Source organism: Balearica regulorum, chromosome 3 (assembly GCF_011004875.1).
Source record: "Balearica regulorum gibbericeps isolate bBalReg1 chromosome 3, bBalReg1.pri, whole genome shotgun sequence".
NCBI lineage: Eukaryota > Metazoa > Chordata > Aves > Gruiformes > Gruidae > Balearica > Balearica regulorum.
In genome coordinates this window covers 1,779,171-1,803,110 of record NC_046186.1, presented here as the reverse complement: position 1 = coordinate 1,803,110, position 23,940 = coordinate 1,779,171, and the positions used below count along the sequence as shown (strand labels likewise).

At 52.7% G+C, this 23,940-nt stretch overlaps 1 protein-coding gene across 1 annotated transcript; it reads left to right on the top strand.

Moving 5' to 3' along the window:
- Positions 1-8,528: 8,528 nt before the first annotated feature.
- LOC104642758 (techylectin-5B) lies at positions 8,529-22,508 on the top strand. The gene is made up of 6 exons (XM_075749846.1): positions 8,529-8,951; positions 14,983-15,205; positions 18,047-18,184; positions 19,542-19,758; positions 20,904-21,099; positions 21,629-22,508. Exons 1-6 carry the CDS (start codon positions 8,529-8,531, stop codon positions 21,773-21,775), a joined length of 1,344 nt encoding a protein of 447 aa, XP_075605961.1. The 3' UTR covers positions 21,776-22,508.
- The last annotated feature ends 1,432 nt before the right edge of the window (positions 22,509-23,940 follow it).

The window sequence follows — 23,940 nt, the reverse complement described above, 5'->3', positions numbered from 1 at the left end:
AATCTGTGGGTGTTTAATAGCCCTCCGTGGATTTCTTTTTCACAATCGTTTCCAGTGTTCCCTTCAAGCCAAATGACTTCCAGCACCTACAGCATCCCTTGGCTGGGAGCTGCACATCTCATCTCCCTGCTCTGTAAAGAAATGCCTCACTTTTAATTATCAGAGCAACATTTCCAACGGCACAAGTGTTTGGGAGGATGCTTGCCTTGCTTAGCAGCTCCTGATCATCCTTCATGACCCTCGTGTCCCTTAGAAATGATGCTCTGGTGGGTACCAGCAGCACATCTTGCACCAGGACAAGGTATGTGGCACTGGTTTTGCACCAAGCATAGCGTGATGGGGACCCAGAGCCTCGGGGAGTTGGGCTGGTGTGAAAGGGCTTTGGGTGGCCACGGTGCAGTGGCTGGGGATGCTTCCACCAGGTCTCGGTGAAGATGTACTTGGTGAGCAGAGCCAAAGACAGGGCGGGTGAAGGGCTGTCTGCACCTGGGAAACGGTGTGCATGACCCCAAAAGACATTGCAGCAAGGCAGCCTGGAAAAGCAGGTGAGGGAGCAAGAGGGCTTGTTCTCTCAAAGTTTCCTTTGAAAACTAGCTTGTCATTTGGGACGTGCAGCTGGGACTGTGGAGTTTTCTCTCTAGGGAAGGTGTTGGTTTGCACATCACTCTTTGAGCACCTCTTGGCACATTTATCCCCTGTGGTGGCTGAATTTCCCCAAATATTGATAGACTGGAAAATGTCAGCATGTTCTGGCACCTCCAAAATTCTCTCATCTTTCTCACCTTGATTTTTCCAGCAAGCAAATTCATCCCAACTGGCCCAACCCTTTCAAGGAAGCCCTATCCTGCAGCTCCGCCTTGATCCCTTTAGAAATTATGGTAGGAGTCTGCAGCTTGATTTTCCATGGCTTTGGAAAGTTGGAGTCAGGCTTGTCTTGGCTGTCACAACTGAGATTACTTGAGTTGTTTGAAGGGCTGAGGCTTTATTCCTGTTACGCCTGTCTTTCTTTCCTCCCGGAGCCCTCCAAGGGATCAATGATGGCATTCCCTCGTGAGGACCAAGTTGGCTCAGAGGAGGCTGCAGAAATAGTTGCTGATCTGGCAGATGAGCCCAGCACATTATGGTTTTTGTTTGTCCTGATTTTCCTCAACAACATCAATCTCCTTGATTTGAATAAACAAATACCACTGCAACTTTTCTCTGGTGCACCTGGTTTTCTCATGTGTGCCAGGTCAGGCATCACCAGGGCATCACCAGGGCATCATTAGGCATCACCAGACATCACCAGGGTATCACCAGACATCACCAGGTATCACCAGGCATGGCCAGGACTCACAACCCTGTCCATGCCCCCATTCAGCATTCCCACAAGCACAGAGCTGCAAAGCAGAAGCTAATGGTCCTGACCCCCATCCATTGCAATTTATATCCCCCTCATTAAGAGTTTTTGAGGGAAATAGAGTTGATTATTTTTCTCGAATCAAAAATATCCCTGGACATCCCCAGTACAGGACAAACATGGGTGTCCCGGAGCAAGTATGCTGCAGGAACAGCGAGATGGTCACGGGGTTTTGGGGCTGCAACCCCCAGCAGGAATCAGGTAGGAATAAGTCCATTTTCTCTGTGAAGGCTCAGCTCTCTTGGTTGTGGACTGTTTTGAAATCACTCAGAGCAGCTGGGGAGGGCAGGAAGAGGGCAGCTGCCCCTCTGGCTGGGGACACAAGCGGCTGTTGGTGGGGGGAGACAGTGTGTTGCATGGGAAACCCTCCCTGAGGTGCACCTTCCACTCAATTCCAGCTGCTGGTAATAAAAAACCCAAATAAGTAAATATTGCACTTTTTGCTTTTAGACTGAGTTGATCTCATTTCAACTCCTGGGTTTGGAAATTGTCCTGTTTTCTGGGCTGGAAGGACAGGATCAGCAAATCCCTGGTTGGGGTAGGGGCACAGCTGTGACTCTCTCGAGGGGATGTCCTGGGGACACCTCTCCTGCCTGGAGCAGCTCCTCAGGTCCCTGCCACCCATCCGAGGATGCAGAGGTGTCCCTGGGATGCTACTCCTTCGCCGGTGTCAGCAGAGCCAGCCCAGACCACGGGCTGGGAGGAGCTGCCTGACTTCCAGCTGGCTAAAAGTGCCGGGGATAAATCCTGCCCTCCCTCCAGGACCGGGACCGGATCATCCCCCAGTGCACACCCGGCCCGGAGGTGGTTGGCCCAAGGCAGGGGCATCCCCAGGGCAATAGGAGAGGTGGGGCCAGGAACCCCAAATTCTCCAATTCAGCATTTTCTTTCCTCATTCACGCTGCCGTTCTTTTCTCTTTGAGCCAGTTATATACAGACACACGCACGTGCTGTACGCACACACACACACTCACACATTTGCACACTCGGAGCCAAATCCCCGATTATTGCCCGTGCCCCTAAGAGGGATTACGGCTTCTTAGGGGGGGAGCCGGCTTTCAGCAGGGTTTAGGAGCCCAGCAGGGACTTCATTCCTGCAACCCAGAGCTCACGCTGCGTTTCGGGGTCCCGTGGGAGGAGAACTGCACCCAGCCCCTTCTCCAGGCCCGGCGACACTCAGCCATGTCCTGTTTTCCTCCTCTGTGCAACTTCAATTCACTTTAAATCACACACTAAAGTTGCAGGAGAGACGAGAGGATGGGAAAGGGATTTGGGAAGCTGCAGGGAGCCAAGAGACGAGCAGCCCCGAGGGGTGTGAGCAGCTTCGCTCGCCCCTTTGAGATGCTGCTGCTGCCCAGGGCTGGTGCTCTCGGGGAGGATTAAGGGCGAAGGCGCTTAGCAAAGCCCCCAGGCAGAGCCGGATCTCTGCAGGATCCCAAAGCGGCCCCGAGACCTGTGGTGTCTTCCTGAGCACAAGCAGCTCCCCAGCTCCAGCTGGATCCTAAATCTCCATCTGATGCTCTCAGCCCCCCCCTTACCCTCCCCGGGCAGGGGTTACCCGGGGCAGGGCATCCCGGGGCAGTTTTGCATTCAGGGCTTGGGGCTGGCAGAGAGCGTGAGCCCTGGAAACCCATGGTCCCTGTACCTCAGGGTACAGCTTTTGCTGATATTTGTGGAGCGTGGCCACAGGCAGTGGAGCAGCATTAAAGTTTCCTCTGATTTTGGGGTTCCCTGGTCTTCAGGAACCTCTGAACTGCCTCTTGCTGCTGATTATTTCACAGCAAATCACTGATTATTGGTATTAGTGGTGGGATCTAATCTGGGTCATTGCAATCCTAAGAGGTTGGGGCGGGTAGAGTTGGGTTAGATTGTCCTTTCCTCCAGGAGACCAAGGCAGGGTCAGGGATGGAGAGTTATCCACGGACACCTGCGATCTCTTCACTCCATTGGGCAGGAACAAGAAATGGAGAAGTATTGTGAGTTTTTGACATTTCTCCTTCAAAGAAAGACCATGAGAGAGCTGGTAGGTTGTTTGCACACCAAGGGGGTGTGAGCTGTTGAAGACTGGCCACAGGTTCATCAAGCAGAAGAGAGGCTGAAGGACCTAGGTGAGGTGGGGACCTCGTCTCTCCAGAAACTACAGCAGGGAGCAGATGGAGTGGGATTTGGGATGGAGTGGGAAGACAAGAAGTTGCATGCCGATGGAAATGTTGTCTGTTCCTGCATTTGGGAGGAAGCAGAAGAAGGTGTGGTTGCGGCAGGGGACAATGGATGTGCCACGGGCTTCAAGGTGCTGTTCCACACACCGCGTTGGGGAGACGGGTGCTCAACAACAGCTACTCACTGGGATGCTTGAAAACCAGCTGGGTGGTGTAATCTGCATCTATGACTTTGGAAAAAAGTTGGCCACGGGGTAGCTGGGGGTCTTGGTGTTGGCTTCAATTAATCCAGGATCAATGTAGGGGTTGGAGCTGATGTCCCCCAAGCAGCGGGGAAGGAAGCTGAAGACAGGCAGACCAAACGCCGAGCACTCAACCTTGGGTCTTTTAGAGCTGTTATCTCTATTAGCATTGCCCAGACTCTCTCATTTAGTGCCCCCCTCCCCTCTTTGCTAAATGCTCCCCAAACAACTCAGACATCAATCGAAGGCAGAAGAAATGGCCGCACTTTGTCTCCCTGAAGAGGCAGCTTTGCATCGAGCCCTGTCAGGGCGGCCAGCGGTGAGCCGCCAGCGGGGACCATTTTCACATCTCCCTTTGTGAAGGAGCAGCCTTGAGCAAAATGCCACTTGAGGGGCATTGAACGAAATGTACGTTCACCTCTTCCATGTGGCACTCGGCGCCCATCTCCGCCTCTGACGCTAATGATCCGGACGAGGTTTCTTTTTTCTTTTTCTGAGGATAATGGGGAAAAGAAAATGAAAGGGAAAGTGGCTGGAGGGGGGAGGTCAGATCCATTTAGGAGCCCAAATATTTACGGGGAGAGTGCCTCCTGAGTGGTCACACAAAGGACCTGGCTGTACCTGGCTCCATCCCTCCTCCACCTCCTCTCCCCCACCACCTCCGGCCATGAAAAGGGGGAACCAGAACTGCAGGGCCTCCGTGAAAGATGAGGATAATGGATTTCATTATAGACAAGCACGTTAAATGCCTATCCACTCATGTGCAATAAAGGAAAGCTGGTCTTTAGCTAATCGCAGTGGAGGAGCTCTTGGCTGGGATTCAAAAGCGAGATGTTCCCCTTGGTCCCCTGCCCTGATCCCCTTCTGTACTGCCCCATAAGGAGACGGCTGTGGGGTGCAATTCATCTTATAGCCATGTCGGTGTCTACCATCGCATCATTTTTCTCTCCATTGGCCTTGGAGTGGCTCAGGACAAGCCTGGAGGGCAAATGTCTATGTCTGGCCAGAGGAACAACTCTTGCAGCAGTGGAGTGGGGTTTGCTGGTGCAGTGGTGGGATCCAGCCCAAAAAGAAGTGTCAGCACTGAAAGATCTTCATGTCCATCACGTCCAGATGGACCACCACTCCTCCCTTCCCTGCAATGACCTTTTTCTGGGTCCTCCCTGCCCCCAGCCCCATGTTCCCATCCTCTGCCCATGGTGTTCCTTCACCCAGCACTTCTCTTGGTGTCCGTCAGAGCTTTGTGGGATGATCTCGGGGTCACTCTCCGTGCTGTGCTCCTGCTTTACCCAGCACTGCTGTCCAGGCTGGCTGCCTGCTGAGCTGGCACAGCTCCTGCCAGCTCCAGGGAAGATGCTTCAGCCTTATTTTTCTCTCCCACAAGTGGCTGTTGAAGCAAAAGTGTGGCCACGCTTGAAAAAGAGCAGAGGTTGGCTTGGCTGGAGGCAGCATGTGTGGAGAGGTGTGATTTTCAGAGCAATCTGGGTCCCTGCCCCAGCAAGATGAGGTGTGAGATGCCTGAGATGCAGAAATCAGCCCAGGGGCACAGCATCGTGTCCTCAGCTGGCAGGACTCACAGGCAGCACATCCCCCTTGCTCTGCCCCGACCAACTCCCTGCAGAGACAAAGAAAACAAATAAAACGCCTTCGCCTAACATTTTTACAAGCCAAAAGCAAAGCCGGGAGCCGGTTGTAGACAGGCGATCCAGCTGGGCTTTTAGTTCTTCTACCTAACCCTAGACGTAAACTCATATTTCATCTTTCCCAGGGGAGGAGACACTGGATCTGCTGGGCTGGATCCAGCTGTGGGGAGGCCGGGGCAGGACATGGCCCCACCATGGTCGGGATGTTCGGGTGTCATGCAAGCTGTGTCATCCCCTTATCATACACAGACCCATGTCCTCCTTCCAGCCTTGCTGGGGGCCACCAGCAGTGCAGGAGGGTCCTGCCCATGGAGTTGGCAGTTCACAGAATCATAGAATAGAACCATAGAATTGTTTTGGTTGGAAAAGCCCTTTAAGATCACCGAGTCCAACCACTAACCTCACCCTGCCAAGCCCACCACTAACCCATGTCCCCAAGCACCACATCTCCACGTCTTTTCAATCCCTCCAGGGATGGGGACTCCACCACTTCCCTGGGCAGCCTGTCCCAGGGCTTGACAACCCTTTGGGGGAAGACATTTTTCCTAATCTCCAACCTAAACCTCCCCTGGCACAACTTGAGCCCGTTCCCTCTTGTCCTATCGCTTGTTACTTGGGAGAAGAGACCAACCCCACCTGGCTGCACCCTCCTTCCAGGTAGTTGCAGAGAGTGACCAGGGCTCCCCTCAGCCTCCTGTTCTCCAGGCTCAACACCCCCAGTTCCCTCAGCCGCTCCCATCAGACTTGTGCTCCAGACCCTGCACCATGTGCTTGCCCTTCTCTGGACACGCTACAGCACCTCAATGTCCTTCTGGTAGTGAGGGGCCCAACACTGAACTCAGCACTCGAGGTGTGGCCTCACCAGTGCTGAGTACAGGGGGACGATCATGGCCCTGGTCCTGCTGGCCACGCTGGTTCTGGTACAAGCCAGGATGGTGTTGGCCTTCTTGGCCACCTGGGCACACTGCTGGCTCGCATTCAGCCAGTTGTCAGCCAACACTCCCAGGTCCTTTTCCTCCGGGCAGCTTTCCAGCCACTCTTCCCCGAGCCGGTAGCGTTGCCTGGGGTTGGTGTGCCCCAAGTGCAGAACCCGGCACTTGGCCTTGTTAAACCTCGTCCAGTTGGCCCATGGATCCAGCCTGTCCAGATCCCTCCCACAGATCAACACTCCCAATGAACTTGGTGTTGTCTGCCAATTTACTGGGGGTGCACTCGATCCCCTCATCCAGATCATTGATAAAGATGTTAAAGAGAAATGGCCCCAGTACTGAGCCCTGGGGAACACCACTTGTGACTGGTCACCAACTGGTCCTCCAAAGGATACTCAAGTCGCCATCTGGGATAGCTGCTGGAGGACCAGTGAGGTTCAGTGCCTCTCCAAACCACCCGAGCAGACATTTGCTAATGAAGCTCCCCTTCTCTGGGCAGTTCCTCTGTCTCTGGAGGCCATCTGAGCTGGCTTGAGTATCTCCTTTGTGGGAATTATTCTGGGAATATCATCTGTAAACTCTTTACCTTAAGGGAAGAAAAAACAACAACCAGAGCTTTTCTGCAATTCGGAAATCTCTGGTTTTGGCTTGCATTCCTATGGCTGAATAATTAGCATATGTAATTAAGCAAGCCTGTTGACATTACTCCCTTGCAAAAGCAAAGAGGAAGCCCTGGGCTAGTGAATAAAATAAATGACAGCTGTTCCCTGCCCTGAGCCCCCGTCCATGGCCAAGTTGGGAAGATCTCCCCCAAAACTGCTGGGTTGCGGCAGGTCACTGTACATCGGATGAACCTGCCCTGTCCCCGAAACACATCCCAGGGATGGGACTGGGGTTTTTTTAGGCACGGAGGAGCTGTGTCCTCCTGCCAAGGCACGGGCTTAATCCCCCGTACGCTGATAAGGTCACGCCGGGACCCGCGCTCCTCCCTCCCGTGCGTTGTCTGAGACCGGCGGCTCTCTCGGCCCTATTTATAGCGTGGTGATAGGATCAGGGGGAATAAGCATTTAGTGTCCCCTACATCACACCCTGCTCCTCATGGCCAGTCGGTGCTCGCTGCTCTCTGCTCTCGTCGCTGGAGAGCCTGGCCAAGACTTTTGAAGGTATGTTGGGAGCTGGGATGCTGCTTGCTGGGAGCTGGGGTGCTGCTGGGGAGCTGTGGCATCCCTCCCAGTTCCCTATCCTCACCGGAGTGCAATGGGATGGCTTTTGGTTGGGAGAAAACCTGGGAGCAGACCCAGAGCATGATGCCGTGGCTGGGAGCCCTGGTGATGGGCAGGGGTCAGAGGGCAGCTCTGTCTGCAAGGGAAGCCTGATTTCTCTGGAAAAAAGGGATCGAGTCACATATTTGTCTCACCTGGATGGTGGCCAGGCCACCATCCCTCCATGCCCCCTTGGACCTGAGCCCATGTGGGGCAATCAGCCCATGGTCAGGGCCCATCCAGACTGCCCCAGGGATGGGTTGGTGGTCTAACCCTGCCCAAGGGTGGGTTGGTGGTCTGGGCTGCCCATGTAGATGGACTCCATTCACTTCATAACTCTGGGGCTGGGCAAGATGGAGGGACCTGTCGGTTTGCTGCAGGTGGGCAGCATGGTGGGGAGGGTTGACTGCTCATCCTTCCTCTCCATCACCTGTCTCCTTGCTTTGGTTCTCATTTCAGGGAGTGACGCCATAGCAGGATGCCCCATCCAGGGGAGACAGCTCCTTCCTGTGCATGGTCCTGTGTGGGCAGAAAGCCCTGCCTGAGGGGCTGACCACCCCCAGCCAGACCTCAGCACCCTCCAAGCCAACCAGCAGCTCGGCAGAAGGGGAAACGCAGCCCACAAAGCCAGTGGACCCTGGCCAGGAGAGTGGAGGAGCTCCTGCCAGACCTGGTCCCAGCTTGGTGGCCATGAGGTGACACTGGGGAGGATGCTCTATAGAGACAGTCAGGTCCCTTAGCTGCAGTGACCTCCTTGGTGGGAGCTCTGGGATCCCTGCTGATGTTCTATTCCCATATAGCTGCAACCTCGCCCGCTAGCTCTCGGGAGAAGACCTGGTGTTATGCCCTGGGGGTTTCCACCTTTCTCCCCGACGGTGTATGATGATGCGACACATGGGGTCATCCCTGGGGACCATCCTCACCTGCCTGATGAAGATCTGTCCCAGCACCAGCTCTGCCAGGGCAGGTTTGCTATCCCTCATGCTTGTGGCCGTGCTGAGCAGCCCCTCGCTGCAGAAATCCCTGCCCATGGCATACAGAGACCACGAGGGTCCCCAGGAGGGCACGGGCCTGATCCAGTGTGGGGAGTACAGCAACCAGGTGCTGCCCAACGGCCGCTGTAAGATCGTGGCCACGCTGCCACAGGGGGACGAGCAGCGATGCCCAGACATGTTTCGATGCACCGATGAGGTGTCCTACTGGCTCCATGAGAATGAGGAGCGCAAGCAGCAGGTCCTGGAGCTGCGGGAGCTGATTTCGGAGCTACAGGAGGAGCTGAGGAACCACCGGCACCGCATCAAAGTCCTCGAGCTCCAGGTAAAGGACTGCCCTTTGCAGACCCTCTCCATGCAGGTGTCCACAGTCCCTTCCCACTGTCCCTTCCAGCTCCCAGCAGTTGCAGGGGGAGGACACCCGGTGAAGCATATGATGTTCTGACCGTGGGCTGGAATATCCATTAAACCCCAGCTGCTCCGACTGTGACGGCTCAGGAGCCTCCCAGGGCTGATCTTTCTTAACATTAGCCACAAACCCTTCAGCGTTTTATCTGTGCTACCTGCCTAGGAGGGGTTGCTGATCCACCCCATTGCCCATAGCTGGTTCCCGGACTAGATCTGGAATTTGGGGTGGGTGGTGAAGGACCACATCTCTGATGGCTATGGTTGAGCAGGAGAAGCCCTGACCTCCAGCTCACGGCACCCTTCCTGCAGTCTCCTTTACGGTGCTCATCCCACCACAGGTCCGTTCACCGGCTCCGCAGCCTGAAGCTTCACACTAATACATTTTTTTCTAACCTTGTCTGGCACCTCCAAAGCTCTCAGATGTTTGACACTGCCCCATGATTTTGCTCAGCAAACACTTGGCTTGGCTGTCGGCAGCGGCGAGCAGCAACTTGCACAGGGCTGTAGCCACTAACAGGGAGGGAGCAGGGTGTGTTTTTCTGGCCGTAGGAGTCATTTCCCAGCCAAGATACCTCACCGGGCTGTTGATGAAGCGCACAGAAGAACCGGCAGCAATGTCCTGGTGTCAGCTGGAAGAGACCCAGCACCGCTGGGTGAATAGCACCCTTCTCTTTGCTCCAGGAGGAGATGAGGTCTGATACAGTCTGGCTCTGGGGCTGATTTATTCTCTATTTGGCTTCATTTCAACCTCCCCCTTGGGCTTCTGGTTTGGAAAGTCTCCTTCAAGCAGCCCTGTGGGGAGACCGAGGCCGTGCCGGAGGCTGCAGGGCCGTTTGAACGCTGCGATGGCCATGGTGTTGGGTGGGCGTCTGTACCGTGGGCGTCTCCGTGGGAGCAAGATGTTCCTGGTGCGATGGAGGAAGGGAGGAGGGGCACGTGAGTCCGGATGGGTGCTCGTGCTCAGGCAGACCCACTTGGTGCCCCCCACGCAGGGTCCCTCCTCCTGCGTTGGCCCCTGTCCCCCATACTTCTTTCTCACCCGCTTTCCACTGCCCTTCTCCCGTTTTCTCCTTGCACTTGTAATGGAACAAGCTGGTGCAATCGGTCTTTGGTCTCCAACTTCCCACATCCATCCCCTGGTTGCATTCTGTCCCTTAGGACTGTTTAATCCATTCTCCCCCAATCCTGCTGGCCCCAAAACACACTTCTGTGCTACCTGGAGCTGCAGCTCTTTCACTGACCTCTCCAGCTCAGAGTCAAGGAGGGAGATGGATAGTAATGCACTAAATGTTTTCCCTGCAGTGTTCATGCTCTTCATCCATTCTTCATTTCCAGGCTCTGAAATGACCCATCTAAAGGCAAAGTGTCTTGTCTGTAGCAGGGTCTCTTCAGAGTCAGAGGGAAGAGGGAGGAGAATCTCCCTCCAGAGATTCTGGGCTCCCCAGTTCCAGACAGACTGAGAACTACTGGGGAGAGTCCAGCGGAGGGCTGCGAGGATGAGGAGGGGCCTGGAGCATCTCTGGTGTGAGGAAAGGCTGAGAGAGCTGGGGCTGGTTAGCCTGGAGAAGAGAAGGCTGAGAGGGGATCTGATCCACACTTACCAATATCTAAAGGGTGGGGGTCAAGAGGACGGGGCCAGACTCTTCTCAGTGGAGCCCAGTGACAGGACAAGGGGCAACGGGCACAAACTGGAACATGGGAAGTTCCATCTGAACGTGAGGAAAAACTTCTTCCCTGTGAGGGTGACCGAGCCCTGGGACAGGCTGCCCAGAGAGGTTGTGGAGTCTCCTTCTCTGGAGAGATTCCAAACCCACCTGGACACGATCCTGTGCGACCTGCTGTGGGTGATTCTGCTCTAGCAGGGGGTTTGGACAAGGTGATTTCCAGAGGTTCCCTTCCAGCCCCTACCATTCAAAAAGAACAACAAAAAAAAAAAAGTTCAAAAAAGAGCTTGCAATATCAGTATGACATGTACTCAGATGCTGGTTGCCTGGTGGTGGCTGTGGAGGGAGCTGAGCTGATGGCCTCAAACAGGACATTCATTGTTCAGGTGAGGCAATTAGATGTGGAGCACGGGCTCTCAGTCCATCTAACATCCATGCTGAGATCCTGCACCTCCTTACCCTGCTGGTCTCCTGCTCGCCAGCTGGTCCAACATGAAGTTTGCTAGTGAGTTATACACACAATTAAATTTACTGGGGAAATACAAACACTCCCAGGTCTTTCCAGCTGCTGGTGCTTAGACCCTTCATACGCACACATGCACGTACACATATACGTATGCATATGCATATATATACATACATAGACACGGATATGCCCACGCACATGCATGTACACCCTGACCTAGACCTGTGAACCCTGTGGCACTTAGACCCTGCAGCACTCACACATAGGAGAAAGTGAAATTACACTGAAAAAAATAAGCTAAGGAAAGGGCAGGACAGGAAGAGAAGACAGACTGTGGTGCTCAGGCTGAGTCGAACAAGGGCACTGGCTGGCAGCTGGTGTACAGCCCTTTTTATCTCCCTCATCTTTCCATTTTCCTACACTCATTCTCCACCTCATCCACCCTGACACCCCCTCCTTTCCTCACCTTTAGCCCTTCCCCTAAACATCCCATCATAAGTCTCACACAATCCCACAAGCCCGTAATACTCCTGATAATCATGTTTCCCCCTTCTTATCCGCTGCAGGGTTTGGGTGGACCCTCTCCAAGGCCATGCCCCGGCAGGTCCCTTCCTGGTCCACCAGCAGCAGCTGAAGCCTCTTCTCTTCCTTATTGTGTCCCTTATCACCCGCCTGGGAATTTCTATGTCATTTTTTTAGTTTATTATTCGTTTTCCTGCTATTTGCTGGGGGGGGTGGTGGTGTTGTACTGAGTCATTCTTAGGCAGATAGCGGATGCTCTCACATCATACCCTGGCACTGGGGAGAAGCTGGTGAACAGGGATGCTCCTGGTGCAGCACCAAAAGGTGGGATTCCTCCTGCCTGCCTCCATGCAAGGGGGTCTCTGAGATCCAGTCGATCCCGTAGAGATCTGAGCAGTGAATGCAGATCCAGATGCTGCTGGGACCTCTTGGATGTCTACCGGAGGATGCGATGAGTTGGGAGAGCTTGTTTCTCCTCAGTGGGAGTCCAGGCAAGTAGTTCTGAAGGAGAAGAGTCTGCTTTGGGCTCCTCACCCTACAAGGAGACCAGAGGGACACAGGGTGCACCTGGGTGTCCCAGAGCAGCCAGGTCCAAGGTCCTACCTAGGTGTCTCCAAGTGGTTCATACCTGGGGGACAGTGCTAGCAACATCTGTGCCACCAAGATACCGCCGCGCTCAGAAAGGGGACATCCTCTGGGATCTTTTGAGATCATTTGTAGAGGATTTCAGACCTCGACTGGAAAAGGCCCTGAGCAACCAGCTCCAGCTTGGAAATTGGTCCTACCTTCTGCGGGGGGGGTTGGCTGGAAACCTCCAGCCATTTCTTCCAACGTCAGTTTTTTTCCATGAGTCTAAAAAAATAAAGGGATGGGAGGCCCAGAAGAAGAAGGAATAAAATAAAATCTGGAGAGTTTAGCTGATGGCAGTGAGCATGTCCTCTCACCCTCCAAGCACTGGAGGGGGGAGAAAGCAAGAAGCAAAGTCTGTGGCCAGCATGGGAAGCTGCTTTCCTCCTGCATCCCCTTGCATCTCCCGGGAGCCACCCTGCCAAATTCCCCACTGTGTCAGCTTGGGTAGGTCTCCTCCACCTCCGTTCCTCCTACCGAGGAGCTGTTGCTCCTTTAATCCATCTTTATAAATCAGGCTGCTGCTGGTTGGTCTCCCGGGGGTTTGCCGTCAGTTATTTCTCCGGGAGCTCAGCATGGGCTTGTCTGTCCGAGCGGAGATGTCTCTCTGAGCTCAGCATCCCTTTCTGAGCTGTGGGAGAGCAACAGGCTCTTCCAGGTCACAGCTCCTCTCGGGCTAACGAGGACACCCAAATTGGTTCAGACAGATTGATCCCACCTCTGCCATGCTTCCCTCCTTCCCGGTACAATTTAGGGAGCAAAAGGAACCCCCTCACCCAGCCCTCCCTGTGCGTTCCCAGCCATTTGCACGGCTGGGTAATGCACAGAGCAGGACCCCGCTGTGCAAAAATACAGCCCCGGTCCCACCGGAGCAGAGGGATGCGATGAAGGGAGCAGCATCAGGGCACCGTCGAGGTGGTCTGGCTGCGCTGTTTTTAATCAGCAGCAGGAGAAAAAGGTATCGACTGTGGAGGAGGGGACTGTCTGGCAGAAAGCATCATGGGGTTTACTTGGAGAGCTGATGCGTGGGTGAAGGGAGCTGGAAGAAGCCGGTATCAGTCACGGCTCACAGAGCAGGTTGGGGGGAGCGGCTGATTTATGGTGGAGCCAGAGACATTGCAGTCCTGAGAAGGAAAGCACCGTGTTGTTGCACGCCGTAATCCCCACTTTGCTGCCCCTGGCTATCTAGCTGCTCTGGATTTTGGGGTACAGGCAGGCTTGGTGGGCTTTTACCAGGGCCGTGCAGGCAACGCTCAGGCAGCACTGGGACAGATGTTACAGAGCTGCCATTAGTTATTGGCACAATAACCCAGCAGCAGTGATGCCATCTCCTGGGAAGAGCAAGCTGAGACATGTCCTGGGAGGAACGGGGACCGAGGTGTGAGCTGGGTCCTGGGGGCAGGTGGAAGGGAAGAAAACATATTTTAGGTGTGCAGACCCCTTTCAGCTGAAGGAAATCCCCGACCCTCAGCAGCACGACTGCAGTTTTGCAGGTAGTGATGAGTCAAGTGCCAGATCTCTGTGTCCCCAAGCATATTTAATAAACCTCAAGCTTGCACGGACACCTGAAAATCCAGATTTGCCCCTGATGCTGGGGATAAGGAGGTGAGAAAAATAAACTCATTTATTTTCAGGGTCTTGGGATGGCTTGTGAGCCCGAGGCGGTGACATTGAGCGGGTGATGGAGGAAGAGATGTCCCCATCAGGGGACAGAGAAGGGCAGTGCTGGTGGAGAACCAGCATCCCTCCACTGCAGATGGGGGTCTGGGATTGCCGGACCCTTGGGAGGGATTCGGGAGCACGGTGTAGAGCTGTTACATTGCCCGGGGAGAGAGGGGGTGTTCCCAGGCTGCTGTGGGATTTTGGAGGTGCAGTTTAAGGCCTGCTCTGCCATCTAATGGGCAGGGAGCACTGAACAAGAGAGGCGAGCGTGTCTGCAGAGACTGTGTCTGGGGCATGTTCTGTGCGTGCTGGTGGGGCTCGGGGTGCCCATCTCCTGGTATGAGCTGCGGGCATCTCCCGCCAGCTTGTGCGTATATTTTACATAGGATCAGAAACTGGCTATCCTAAAAACAAGCAGCAAAAGGGTCGTGAAAGGGGCTGGGGTCCTGTTTCACCCCCACTCCTCACATAGCACGGATGTGGTCATTGCCATTTGCAGGATGACAGCTGTTGCCCAAAGAGCAGGAGATGGCTCACCACGCAACGTGCAGATAAGCTGTGGAGCTCCCTATAACGTTATAAAAACATTACATGGTTCAAGGGGAGATTGGACAGCTTTTTGGAAGAGATCCCAACTGTGGTTGCGAAATATGTAGAGGGATGTTGCACGGGGTTGCAGACTGGAGGGTGTTTGGAGAGGAACCCTATACGCTTGCCTTGCTCTTGCAGCCCTAGGCTTGCCTGTGCATGCCCTGCCTGCACCAGAACCTGGGAATATCAAGCTGCCCATGGCTCCCACGGTGGGCTAGGGGCTGGTGCGGGGTCGCAGGGTGAGGGTGCAGACACCGTCCTTGGGGTCCTTGGTCTCCACGGGGCGCATGCAACGATTGCTCCTCTGCCCTCTTGCCCCCCTGCCTGCCCATCCCTGGGGGTGTCCCGGGGCCATGTCCCCAGCTCCACGCCGGTCCCCAGGCATCCCCCCATCCCACCTTTCTCCCTGCCCACAGCACGAGGAGGCGGCCGGCCGGAACCACAGCCTGGCTCAACGTGTGCAGGACCTGGAACATCGGTACAGCGAGGCCAGTACCCTGCAGCACATCCAGGCCACGCTGCTCTACGACATGCAGGCGCAGATAAACAACATCTCCGTCCTGACCGACTGGGCTTGGCGCAATCCCACCTGCCTTGGCCCCGCCGAGATGAGGCTGCAGGAGGAGATGCACCATCCAGGTGATGGGGAGCTGCTGGGGCTGGGTGGGAGGGGGTGCTTCACCCTTACAGTCTCTCTTTTGGGGAACTGAAGGAAAAGGCTGTGGGAAAACTGCTTTAAATCCCCTTTGCGTTGGCCAGGAGTCTGATCTCACCCAACCTGCCTTTGCAAGGCAGCCAGGAGGGCTCCTCAGAGCGATGGACGCCTCTGGGGATGGTTCCCATGCTGTCTAGGAGAGGGGTCCTGTCCCTCCGTGGCTCCTTTTTCTCTCCATGGATGGTGTGAGATGCTCTCAGGGACAAGCTCAGGCTCTGACAACCAGATTGGCGTTGCTCCCACCATCACTCCACCTGCAGTCAGCTGCGTGAGCCTTCCTCCCAGCTCCAGGGACTGGTTTTCCATCAAAAAACCCCACCAAAAAACCAACATTATTTTTTCCTCAAAAATTCACAGCACGAAATTAGGGTTTTGGTGCAACTCTTCAACTTTGAAAAACAGCTGTTTTCTGTTCTTTCTCACACGCTCTTTTTTTAATGAATGTGTTTAAATTTTTGCCAGGTTTCTGATTGTTTTCCTTGTTAGTCCTTGGAATGTTTTCTTTGTTTTTTAGCAAACATGGGAACTTTCAATTAAAGAATTCAAGGTTCGGTTTGACTAAAACCCCATTTTCTGCCAAAGAACCCACTACCGTGAAAACATTTTAACCAGGGCCTACCATAATCAGGGTCTACAAAGCTCAACCTTGAGATGCTGGAAGGAAAATTGAGTTGCATTTTCAACCTGTTCAAGTCTCTTTGTCCATGGCAAGGGGGTGATGGTCTTCAAGAAAACAAGACTAGATGTGCTGGTCTGGTCCCCATGCCCCAAATCCCATCTCCTGCAGCAGATATCCCGAAGGATGAAGTGATACTTCTCCTGAATAGTCTTCCAGCCTTTCATGAACTGTGGCTGAGGACTTTAGGGACAACATCTGTCTTCTCCATCGAGGAGTGGGCTGGATGGGATGAGTCAGGCAGCACGCACGGCTGAACTGCTAATGGCTTTCACCTATCAAGCTTGATCTGATCTGATCTGGTGATGTCTGGGGGGGAAGAATCATGTTACTTCTCCCCTGAGCCAACTACTGTAAGTCTTTTCCATTGCGCTTGTTTAAAGCTCTTTTGGCCATCCATCTCATGGAGGAAGTAGCATAAGCAGCTCCACTGGTACCTGCTTCCAGGTGCCTCTGAGCCCTGAGCAAGAGATGCTCTGCAAAACCAGGACATCAGAGTTGATGTCTACACCCATGACTACCACCTGCAAGCCAGAGCTGGGATTCATCTCAATAACTTGGCGTGACTGGATGGTGACTTCTCTGAATGCCAGGCCAAGTGCAGCCGGTTGATGCAGCACTTTTAGCTCATTAACTTTAGGCATGATCGGGCTCTGCCTGCAGTCGCAGATGTTTGCTGGGTCTAGATAGCCTCTCCCTGACCTCTGCTTGCTGCACACAACTGGTTTCTCCCACACGCTCCCCTGCAGTAGCACTCACAGGACGTCCCCAATCTGTCTGCAGGGGGACCTCCGTGCCACCACGCTCTCAAGTTGGTGGGCTGGGATGTTGCAGCTCTTCATCTGTCATTCCTCCTAGGGCTTACTTTCCCATCCACAAGGAGCTTTCATCGTCTGCCAGTCCTGTGGTCTCATCCTCTCTGTGTGCCTCATGGCAGGGCAATCTCCCAAGCATGGTCTCAGGCTCTTGGTTCTCCCAGAGATCCCAGTCTGGTATTCAGGCCATGCTGTGCTTCAGGCTGGTCCAGCTGTGTGAGCAAAAGGAAGGGGAGCTGCCTGTGTGAGTTGCCTTTGTGCCTTTCTTTCTGAAAAATCCCACCAGGGAGGCTCATCTGGCAGATGAAGATGCTTCATGTTGGGTGTCTACATACGTGTGTCCCCACATGAGCTGGATATTTAAGATAACGAGGCAAACAGTGCATGGACCAAGAGCAATTCAGCGTGCTCTTTCCACTGCTATGACTAGAGTCTCAGTTCAGCTGACACCCAGTGCCACCTGAAATGCTCTGGAGCATCTAAGACATCCGTTGAAGCCTGGCAGATACACGAGAGGACCTACACGGGAGAGTTGAAAGCCAGTCAGGATGCCCCAGGGCATCTCAGATGTCACCATGCAGCTCTGTGCAGACAACTCAGCTGAGCCTCTTTAGTAGGTGATGGAGGGAGACAGGGAGAGCCGCTCTTCTCTCCTCTTCCACGTAAAACCAGGATGAGCTGCCTTCTGCACAACTCTCTACAAACCGGCTGAGATCGCCTGCCTGAAGTGTAGATGGCTGGTGCCAGGTATAATAAATACCATCTGACATATCCCAGTTAAAAAAGTCTTTAGGTTCTCCAGAATGATTTTGATCCCCTTTCCTTGTAAGACAAAACCCACATCAGAAGTTTGGGAGAAGAAAATCCTTCCGCTATTATCTACACTGACCATTGCTGGAGAACCAGCCCATTCTTTATCAACATATAGCACCTTTTTGGTGTGAGATGTAATCTAACTTGAGCCTGGCAAAACACATATAATTTCTGTATTGCCATTAAAAAACCAGTTGAACTGAAGACCGTTCCTCAGCCACATCGTCCTTAAGTGCAGATCTGTGCTAATGAACCTTATCACTCATAAGCCACTGCACTCAGGTGTGAAGCCAGCATGCTGCAGAGGTTTGCAGCTTCAGAAGCAGCTCCGAATCCAGGATTTTTTTTTTTTTTTGGTCTGGCTCTGCAATACAATTGCATGAAAACCATGCTGGTTTTGGTTCGTGCCCCTTCTTCCATGCCGTGCACTAAACACCGTGTTTCTCTGCTTTCTTGCTCAGAGGTGAAGCATGCCAGGAACTGCCCCATCGACTGCGCTTCCGTTTACTACAACGGGCTCCGGCGATCTGGGGTCTACAGCATCATGCCCTCAGTCGGAGGGATGCCTATTGAAGTGCTGTGTGAGATGGACACCGAAGGTACTGCGGGAGGCACCTACAACAACTTCCAGCAGAGCTTTGGGTGGGATTTGTCTAACCTGAGAGTTGTGTCTCATCCGAGCTATTTCCAAGTTACTTTATAGTCAGTGAGAGCAGCATCTCTAGGAGGGGTCTTCTCCAGGGACAGAGGACTCGTCCTCTCTGCTGGCTATAGAAGGGGTTTGGATGAATAGCTCAAACCAGATGTTATGGCTGGGATTCAGTTGCCTAAATGCAGATGTTTACTGCTCTTTGAGATGTTCTCATGCATCCAAGATATTTATAAACACTAGGGGATATGACACAGGACTTAAGAAAGAGAAGCCCTTCTGGAGTAGCAGCTGGTCACTGGGGAGGGGGACCTGGAGCATGTCCCGGTAGTAGAGGGCTATGTGTGGGCAACCACTAATTGTAGCTGTGCTGAAGTGAGGAGGGGAGAGGTAGATCCTCCTTGCTGTCTAAATATCCGTACAGGGCACACTGCTGTCATCCCAAGGCACAAAATCAGATTGCAACACTTGAGTTTTGGAAGAATAATGACAATTTTCAGGGAAATGGGGTGATGGATTGTCAGTTCCTTGCCCCACGGATCTGCTCCAACCCAGATGCACGTGTCACATCAACATATCCCACGCTGGAGGAAGGGGTTCAGCTCCCCCTTACTCAGGCATCTCGCCTATTGTAGTATCTACAGGTGATTGCAGCTTTGGGATGCACGTGCTCATTAAGAAACAGGCTGTTCAGACAATGTGGTCTCTGTTATGTCATTACTATTATTTGCATGACCATCAACACAATCTTGGACACTGTAGAGTGACAGGCTGTACAAACAGCAAATAAAAAGATGGCCCCAGTCCCGTTCCCCATTCCACCCCCCCCCCACCCCAAGCTTACAGTATTGGAATAAAATGAGAGAGGAGAGAGGGATTGGAACAGATGGGAGAGCAGATGGAGACAGTGAGACAATACTGGGAGAGCTCGTGTGCCTCTGTGGTGCCACAGGAACAGTACATAATAATCTCCAAACTCCAGGGTCTCCAGTTTGTTCCAGTCCCAAAACATTTGCGTCCCAAAAGCTACCATCTCTCTGCCATTTAAAACCACCTTAAGATCTGGAGTGAGCCTCTGACAGTCAGCAGAGGAGAACACCATCATGAACCAACATGGGAGAGGTGGGAGCCCTTTTCCGTGAGCTATGACGGGCATCATGTTTTATCCCTGTGCAGCAACTGACACTGTATTTTGCCTCTTGGTGGGAGGAAGCATGACAAGGAGACACATGGATCCTCAGAGGTGACACCAGTCTGGGACCCTTGGATACTCCCTGGAGACTCCCATTTTATCTCCCTCCTGGCAGGTGGGGGCTGGACAGTCATCCAGAGGCGGCAGGATGGCTCCGTTGATTTCAACCGGACCTGGAACGAGTACAAGGAGGGCTTTGGGGACCTCAATGGAGAGTTCTGGCTGGGCAATGAGAACATCCACAAGATGACGAGCCAAGGGGACTACTCTCTACGCATTGACCTGGAGGACTGGAACAACAAGCACAAGCATGCCTTCTACCAGGTCTTCAGGTAGAAAGTGGGATGGCCTTCCCTGGTTCTCATAGATGCAACTGGTTCAATGTCGGGAGACCTTCAGGCATGGGAACTCTGTTGAGGTCAGAGTGACTCTAGAGAGCTTTTCAGACTGGGCCCAGGTTATCTATCCTTTCTTCCTCACCTGGATTTTACCACCAAATTTTGCTTTGGCTTGAAGCCTGGGTGTGAGCTAGCAAATGTGCAGTGTCATTCAGCCATGGCCAACATCCACAGCCCCAGGGGAAAGGAGCTGTAGGACCCATTGGATGGTCCCTAGCTGCTTAGGGGTATTTTTTCTGTCAGAATTATTGAGCTCTATGTGAAAAAACAGATTTTGAATCCTGTGGTCTTGCTGGACAAGTCCTCAAGCATCTCCCTGGTTTAGAGTTGTGTTTTGATTTTTACCCTCTCTACTCATGGCTTTTATTTGCTGGACCTGATGCAATGATGTCCTTTATTTTCTATAGCTCTTCCCCTCCTCTGTTTTTTTTATTTATCCATACCACATCAGTCACATCCTTTCTTAATCAGGGGTGACCGAGTCTGTCTAGACTGTCCCAGATGAACTCCTTCCCTGTCTTTACTGGAAATGCTTGTGGGTGACTGTGGACACCTGAAGATTTGAGTAGACTCCAAAACTGCTGGAAAAAAATCCCATTGCCTGAATGTGCTGTGGAGCATCCTCCACCAGCAAATGTGTGCTCTGAATGGTCACCCCAACTTTTCTCATTAGATGTCACGTGCAATGGCGGTGACCTTCAGCCTTTGCTAGCCCAGGGGCAGATTGCTAATTAGCTCAGTCTAGGTGAACAGCAGCTTGTTGCGTGGGGAGGAGGCAGTGCTGTGTAATTAGAGGGACCATCTTGCCAAAACTGCCGCAGTCCTTTATTGTGGTTTTAGAGTCACGGTCCGCCCAGTTCAGCCCTATCACACGTGCCCTGAGTCATGACAAAACCATGCACATCCCACAAAAGGGAAAAATACAACATCTTTGGCTTCTTGAGGTGATGAATCATAGCAGGGAGCCTGGCCAGAGCAGCTTGATGATTGCTAGCTGTCCACACCAGGAATGCAGTATCCGGGTTGGAAAGGAGACTCAAACACTCCCCATTAAGCAGTCCCACCTTTCTTGCTTGCAGCATTGAGGATGAGGCAAATTACTACCGCCTGCACGTGGACGGGTTCAGCGGGACGGTGGAGGATTCCTTTGCCTGGTACCACAACAAGAGGAGCTTCAGCACACCCGACTCGGGGAACATCTGTGCCGAGATTTCCCATGGAGGCTGGTGGTACCACCAGTGCTTTTTCTCCAACCTCAACGGGGTGTACTACAAGGTAAAATGGAGGGATGACGACACAAGGTGCTTTTTCTCCAACCAGTGCTTTTTGTCCAACCTCAATGTGGTGTACTACAAGGTAAAAGGGAGGGATGCAGATGCAGATGTTAGCACATGAGGTCCAGGGCTGGGAGGAGGCTGCTGGTCCTCACATCATAGCAGTCCTTCCTGGCTTGACCAACCTCTGCTCTCCAGGGAGGGAACAAAATGAGTGCTGGGCACCAAGGCAGTCCAACCTTTTCAGTGCCATGGGCCAGACACGAGTGTTGAGACACCTCCGCACGCTGGGGCTTGGGACCGCGTGGTGGAAACTTGTGGTATGGGTGACTCACGCAGCCTGAGACAGATGGATGCCAGCTCCATTGGGAACATTTGAAAAATGTTGGGCTTTACATGCTCTTTTCACTGCATCATCATTAAGCTTTTTGCTCCAGTGTTTCAGAGCAATTGGTTTTCTGATGCTCCCATCCAGATGATGCTTCCATGTGTTTCCCATGCCTGACCATCCTTCTCTCTCTGCATCACAGGGTGGCCGATACTCCATTAAAAACCGCAAGATCCTGGGGCCGGACGGTATCGTGTGGTACTCGTGGAAAGACACAGACTACTACTCCCTGAGGAAGGTGGTCATGATGATTCGACCACGCACTTTCCGGCCCCACCTCTCCCCATGAAGGAGCCTGGGATGTTCTTCATTTCACCTGACACTGAACGCTGGAAACAGAGGGCTGGAAATAGTTTGCTGTGAGCAAAAACTGATGCTGGAGATCCCGGAGGGACCGAGCCACCATGCCTGTTGCTGCTTGTTTACTTTTGAGAGAATTGAACCAACAGCAGAGGTGTCAAGACCTTCAACAAGTGTTTGGGTGGTGAAAACGCTCCTAAAAACATGGAGGTGATTCCTGAGAAGGACTTTGCAAAGACAAGCACGTGGCTTGCCGTTTCACCAGGTAGCAGCAGTCCTTGGCAGGCTTGGGCATCCCCAAGGCTTGAGACTAAATCCAGTTGTCTGGGTGATGGGACTCAGCCGTACACTGAGGTTGGACCTTAGGTTGAATGGAGATGTTGAGTGCTCTGGCTACCAACCCAACGGTATTTTAAAGGGAAGCAAAGAACCAGCAATCCTGCACAAGTTTTCCACATGGGATGTGACAGACCAATTCTTGTGCCGTAAGATGAACATCTCTCTGGTCTCGGTAGAGTTTCTCTGTTCACATCACCACGTATGTGTCTGGTACTGAAGATCCACCACCGCAGGGATGTGCTGGGGTGGCTCCAAGGTGCTGAGATGGCCCTGCGGAAAGCCAGGAGAGCCAGCGTGCATCACCCAGGGACGATGTCATGGGCAAACGAGGAGGAAGGTCTGCAGTGGCCCTCGCCTTCTCTGGTAGGGATTGTGTTACACACATGGACATTAGCTAGCTGTGATAATAATACTCCAAATGGAAAGATTTTAAAATAAAAAAATGCAGAAGGTTTTCCTTTTTCCATTCAATTTCCACCTTTCCATCCTTTCTCTGGCAAAGAACTTTGGATTCATTTTCTATCCACCCTGAGTGGTCTGCAGGAATGATCAGAGGTGATTTTAAGTCTTTTTTTTACTGCCTTACTCTGGATAAAGCAAATTCATTATTGCTGTCTTTTAATTTTTCCATCTGTAGTTGCAGCAAGAGACCCTCCTTTTTTTCCTGACTTTGCCTCCTCACAGGATCAAGAGATGGAGGCTGGGACTTGGCCCCAGCCCTTATTATGTTTGGTGATGAATATATAATTAGATCACATTTTTCCTGTTTCATGTGCACAGATGAGTTCAGAGAGGGTTCAGCGAAGGGGAAAGGCAGATGCCTTAGAGACAAAGCACCGTTCCTCCCAACTACTTGTCTCCTGTTTGATGCTCTGCTGGATCCCTGATGGTTTCTGTAGCTTTTACACTGTTCTGGACAATATTTTGCCTGGAACCTCATTTTTTTATGGGCAAATCAAGCAGAGAAGTTATCTTCCAAGCATCCTACAAACTAATATCACCAAGATAATAAACCAACATTATTTGTCATTCCCTCTGCTACGTTTGCCTTGGTAGTCTTCCTTGGGTGGTATTCCCAAGACATACCTGATGGTGTTTGGGAATTGCAATGGGCTGGTTTACGCTGTGGTTGGGCCCCCAGGTCAGCACCACCACTGTCCATAGGCATCCATCCTCCAACCACCGAAAGATCATAGTATCATCAAATCCCAGACTGGTTTGGGTGGGAAGCCCATCCAGTGCCACCCCTGCCATGGGCAGGGACACCCTCCACTAGCCCAGGTTGCCCAAAGCCCCATCCAACCTGGCCTTGACCACTGCCAGGGAGCCAGGGGCAGCCACAGCTTCTCTGGGCAACCTCCTGTGTTCCTTATCTGGTTTCATACCTTATTCCTTTTTTTTTTTTTTTTTTTACTATTTCTGCCTTAGTACCTCTTTTTCTCAGTCCAAACAATCTTCCCCTAATTACGTTTTTTTCCTTATTGGTCCCAGTTCTGCTCCATCTATGCTCAAATTTGTTATATCTGATGTCATTATTGAGGCAGTCTTGGTCTTCTGTGGCATTACTGACGCAGTTGCCTGTCTGCAGGTGCCTTTGCAAGACTCTGCACCCTAAAACTCCCCTATAGTTATGAGGTTCATACCTCACACACACTGGGTGCCTTGCACACTCTCTAAGATGAACCATTCTGCTTCAGACGTAACTTGTCCACCTTGCCCAAACAGTTTCTCACGCACAGATAGTCTGCACGCTGGAGGAGCAGACAGAATAACATGGTTTTCATACTGTTTTGGAGTTCACGTGGCATCCTTGTC

Coding starts and splice junctions, on each gene's coding strand:
- LOC104642758 (XM_075749846.1), top strand. CDS start 8,529: ATGGGGTCATCCCTGGGGACCATCCTCACCTGCCTGATGAAGATCTGT. Junction 15,206..18,046: donor GGAGGAGATGCACCATCCAG/GTGATGGGGAGC, acceptor TTTCTTGCTCAG/AGGTGAAGCATGCCAGGAAC. Junction 18,185..19,541: donor GTGTGAGATGGACACCGAAG/GTACTGCGGGAG, acceptor CCCTCCTGGCAG/GTGGGGGCTGGACAGTCATC.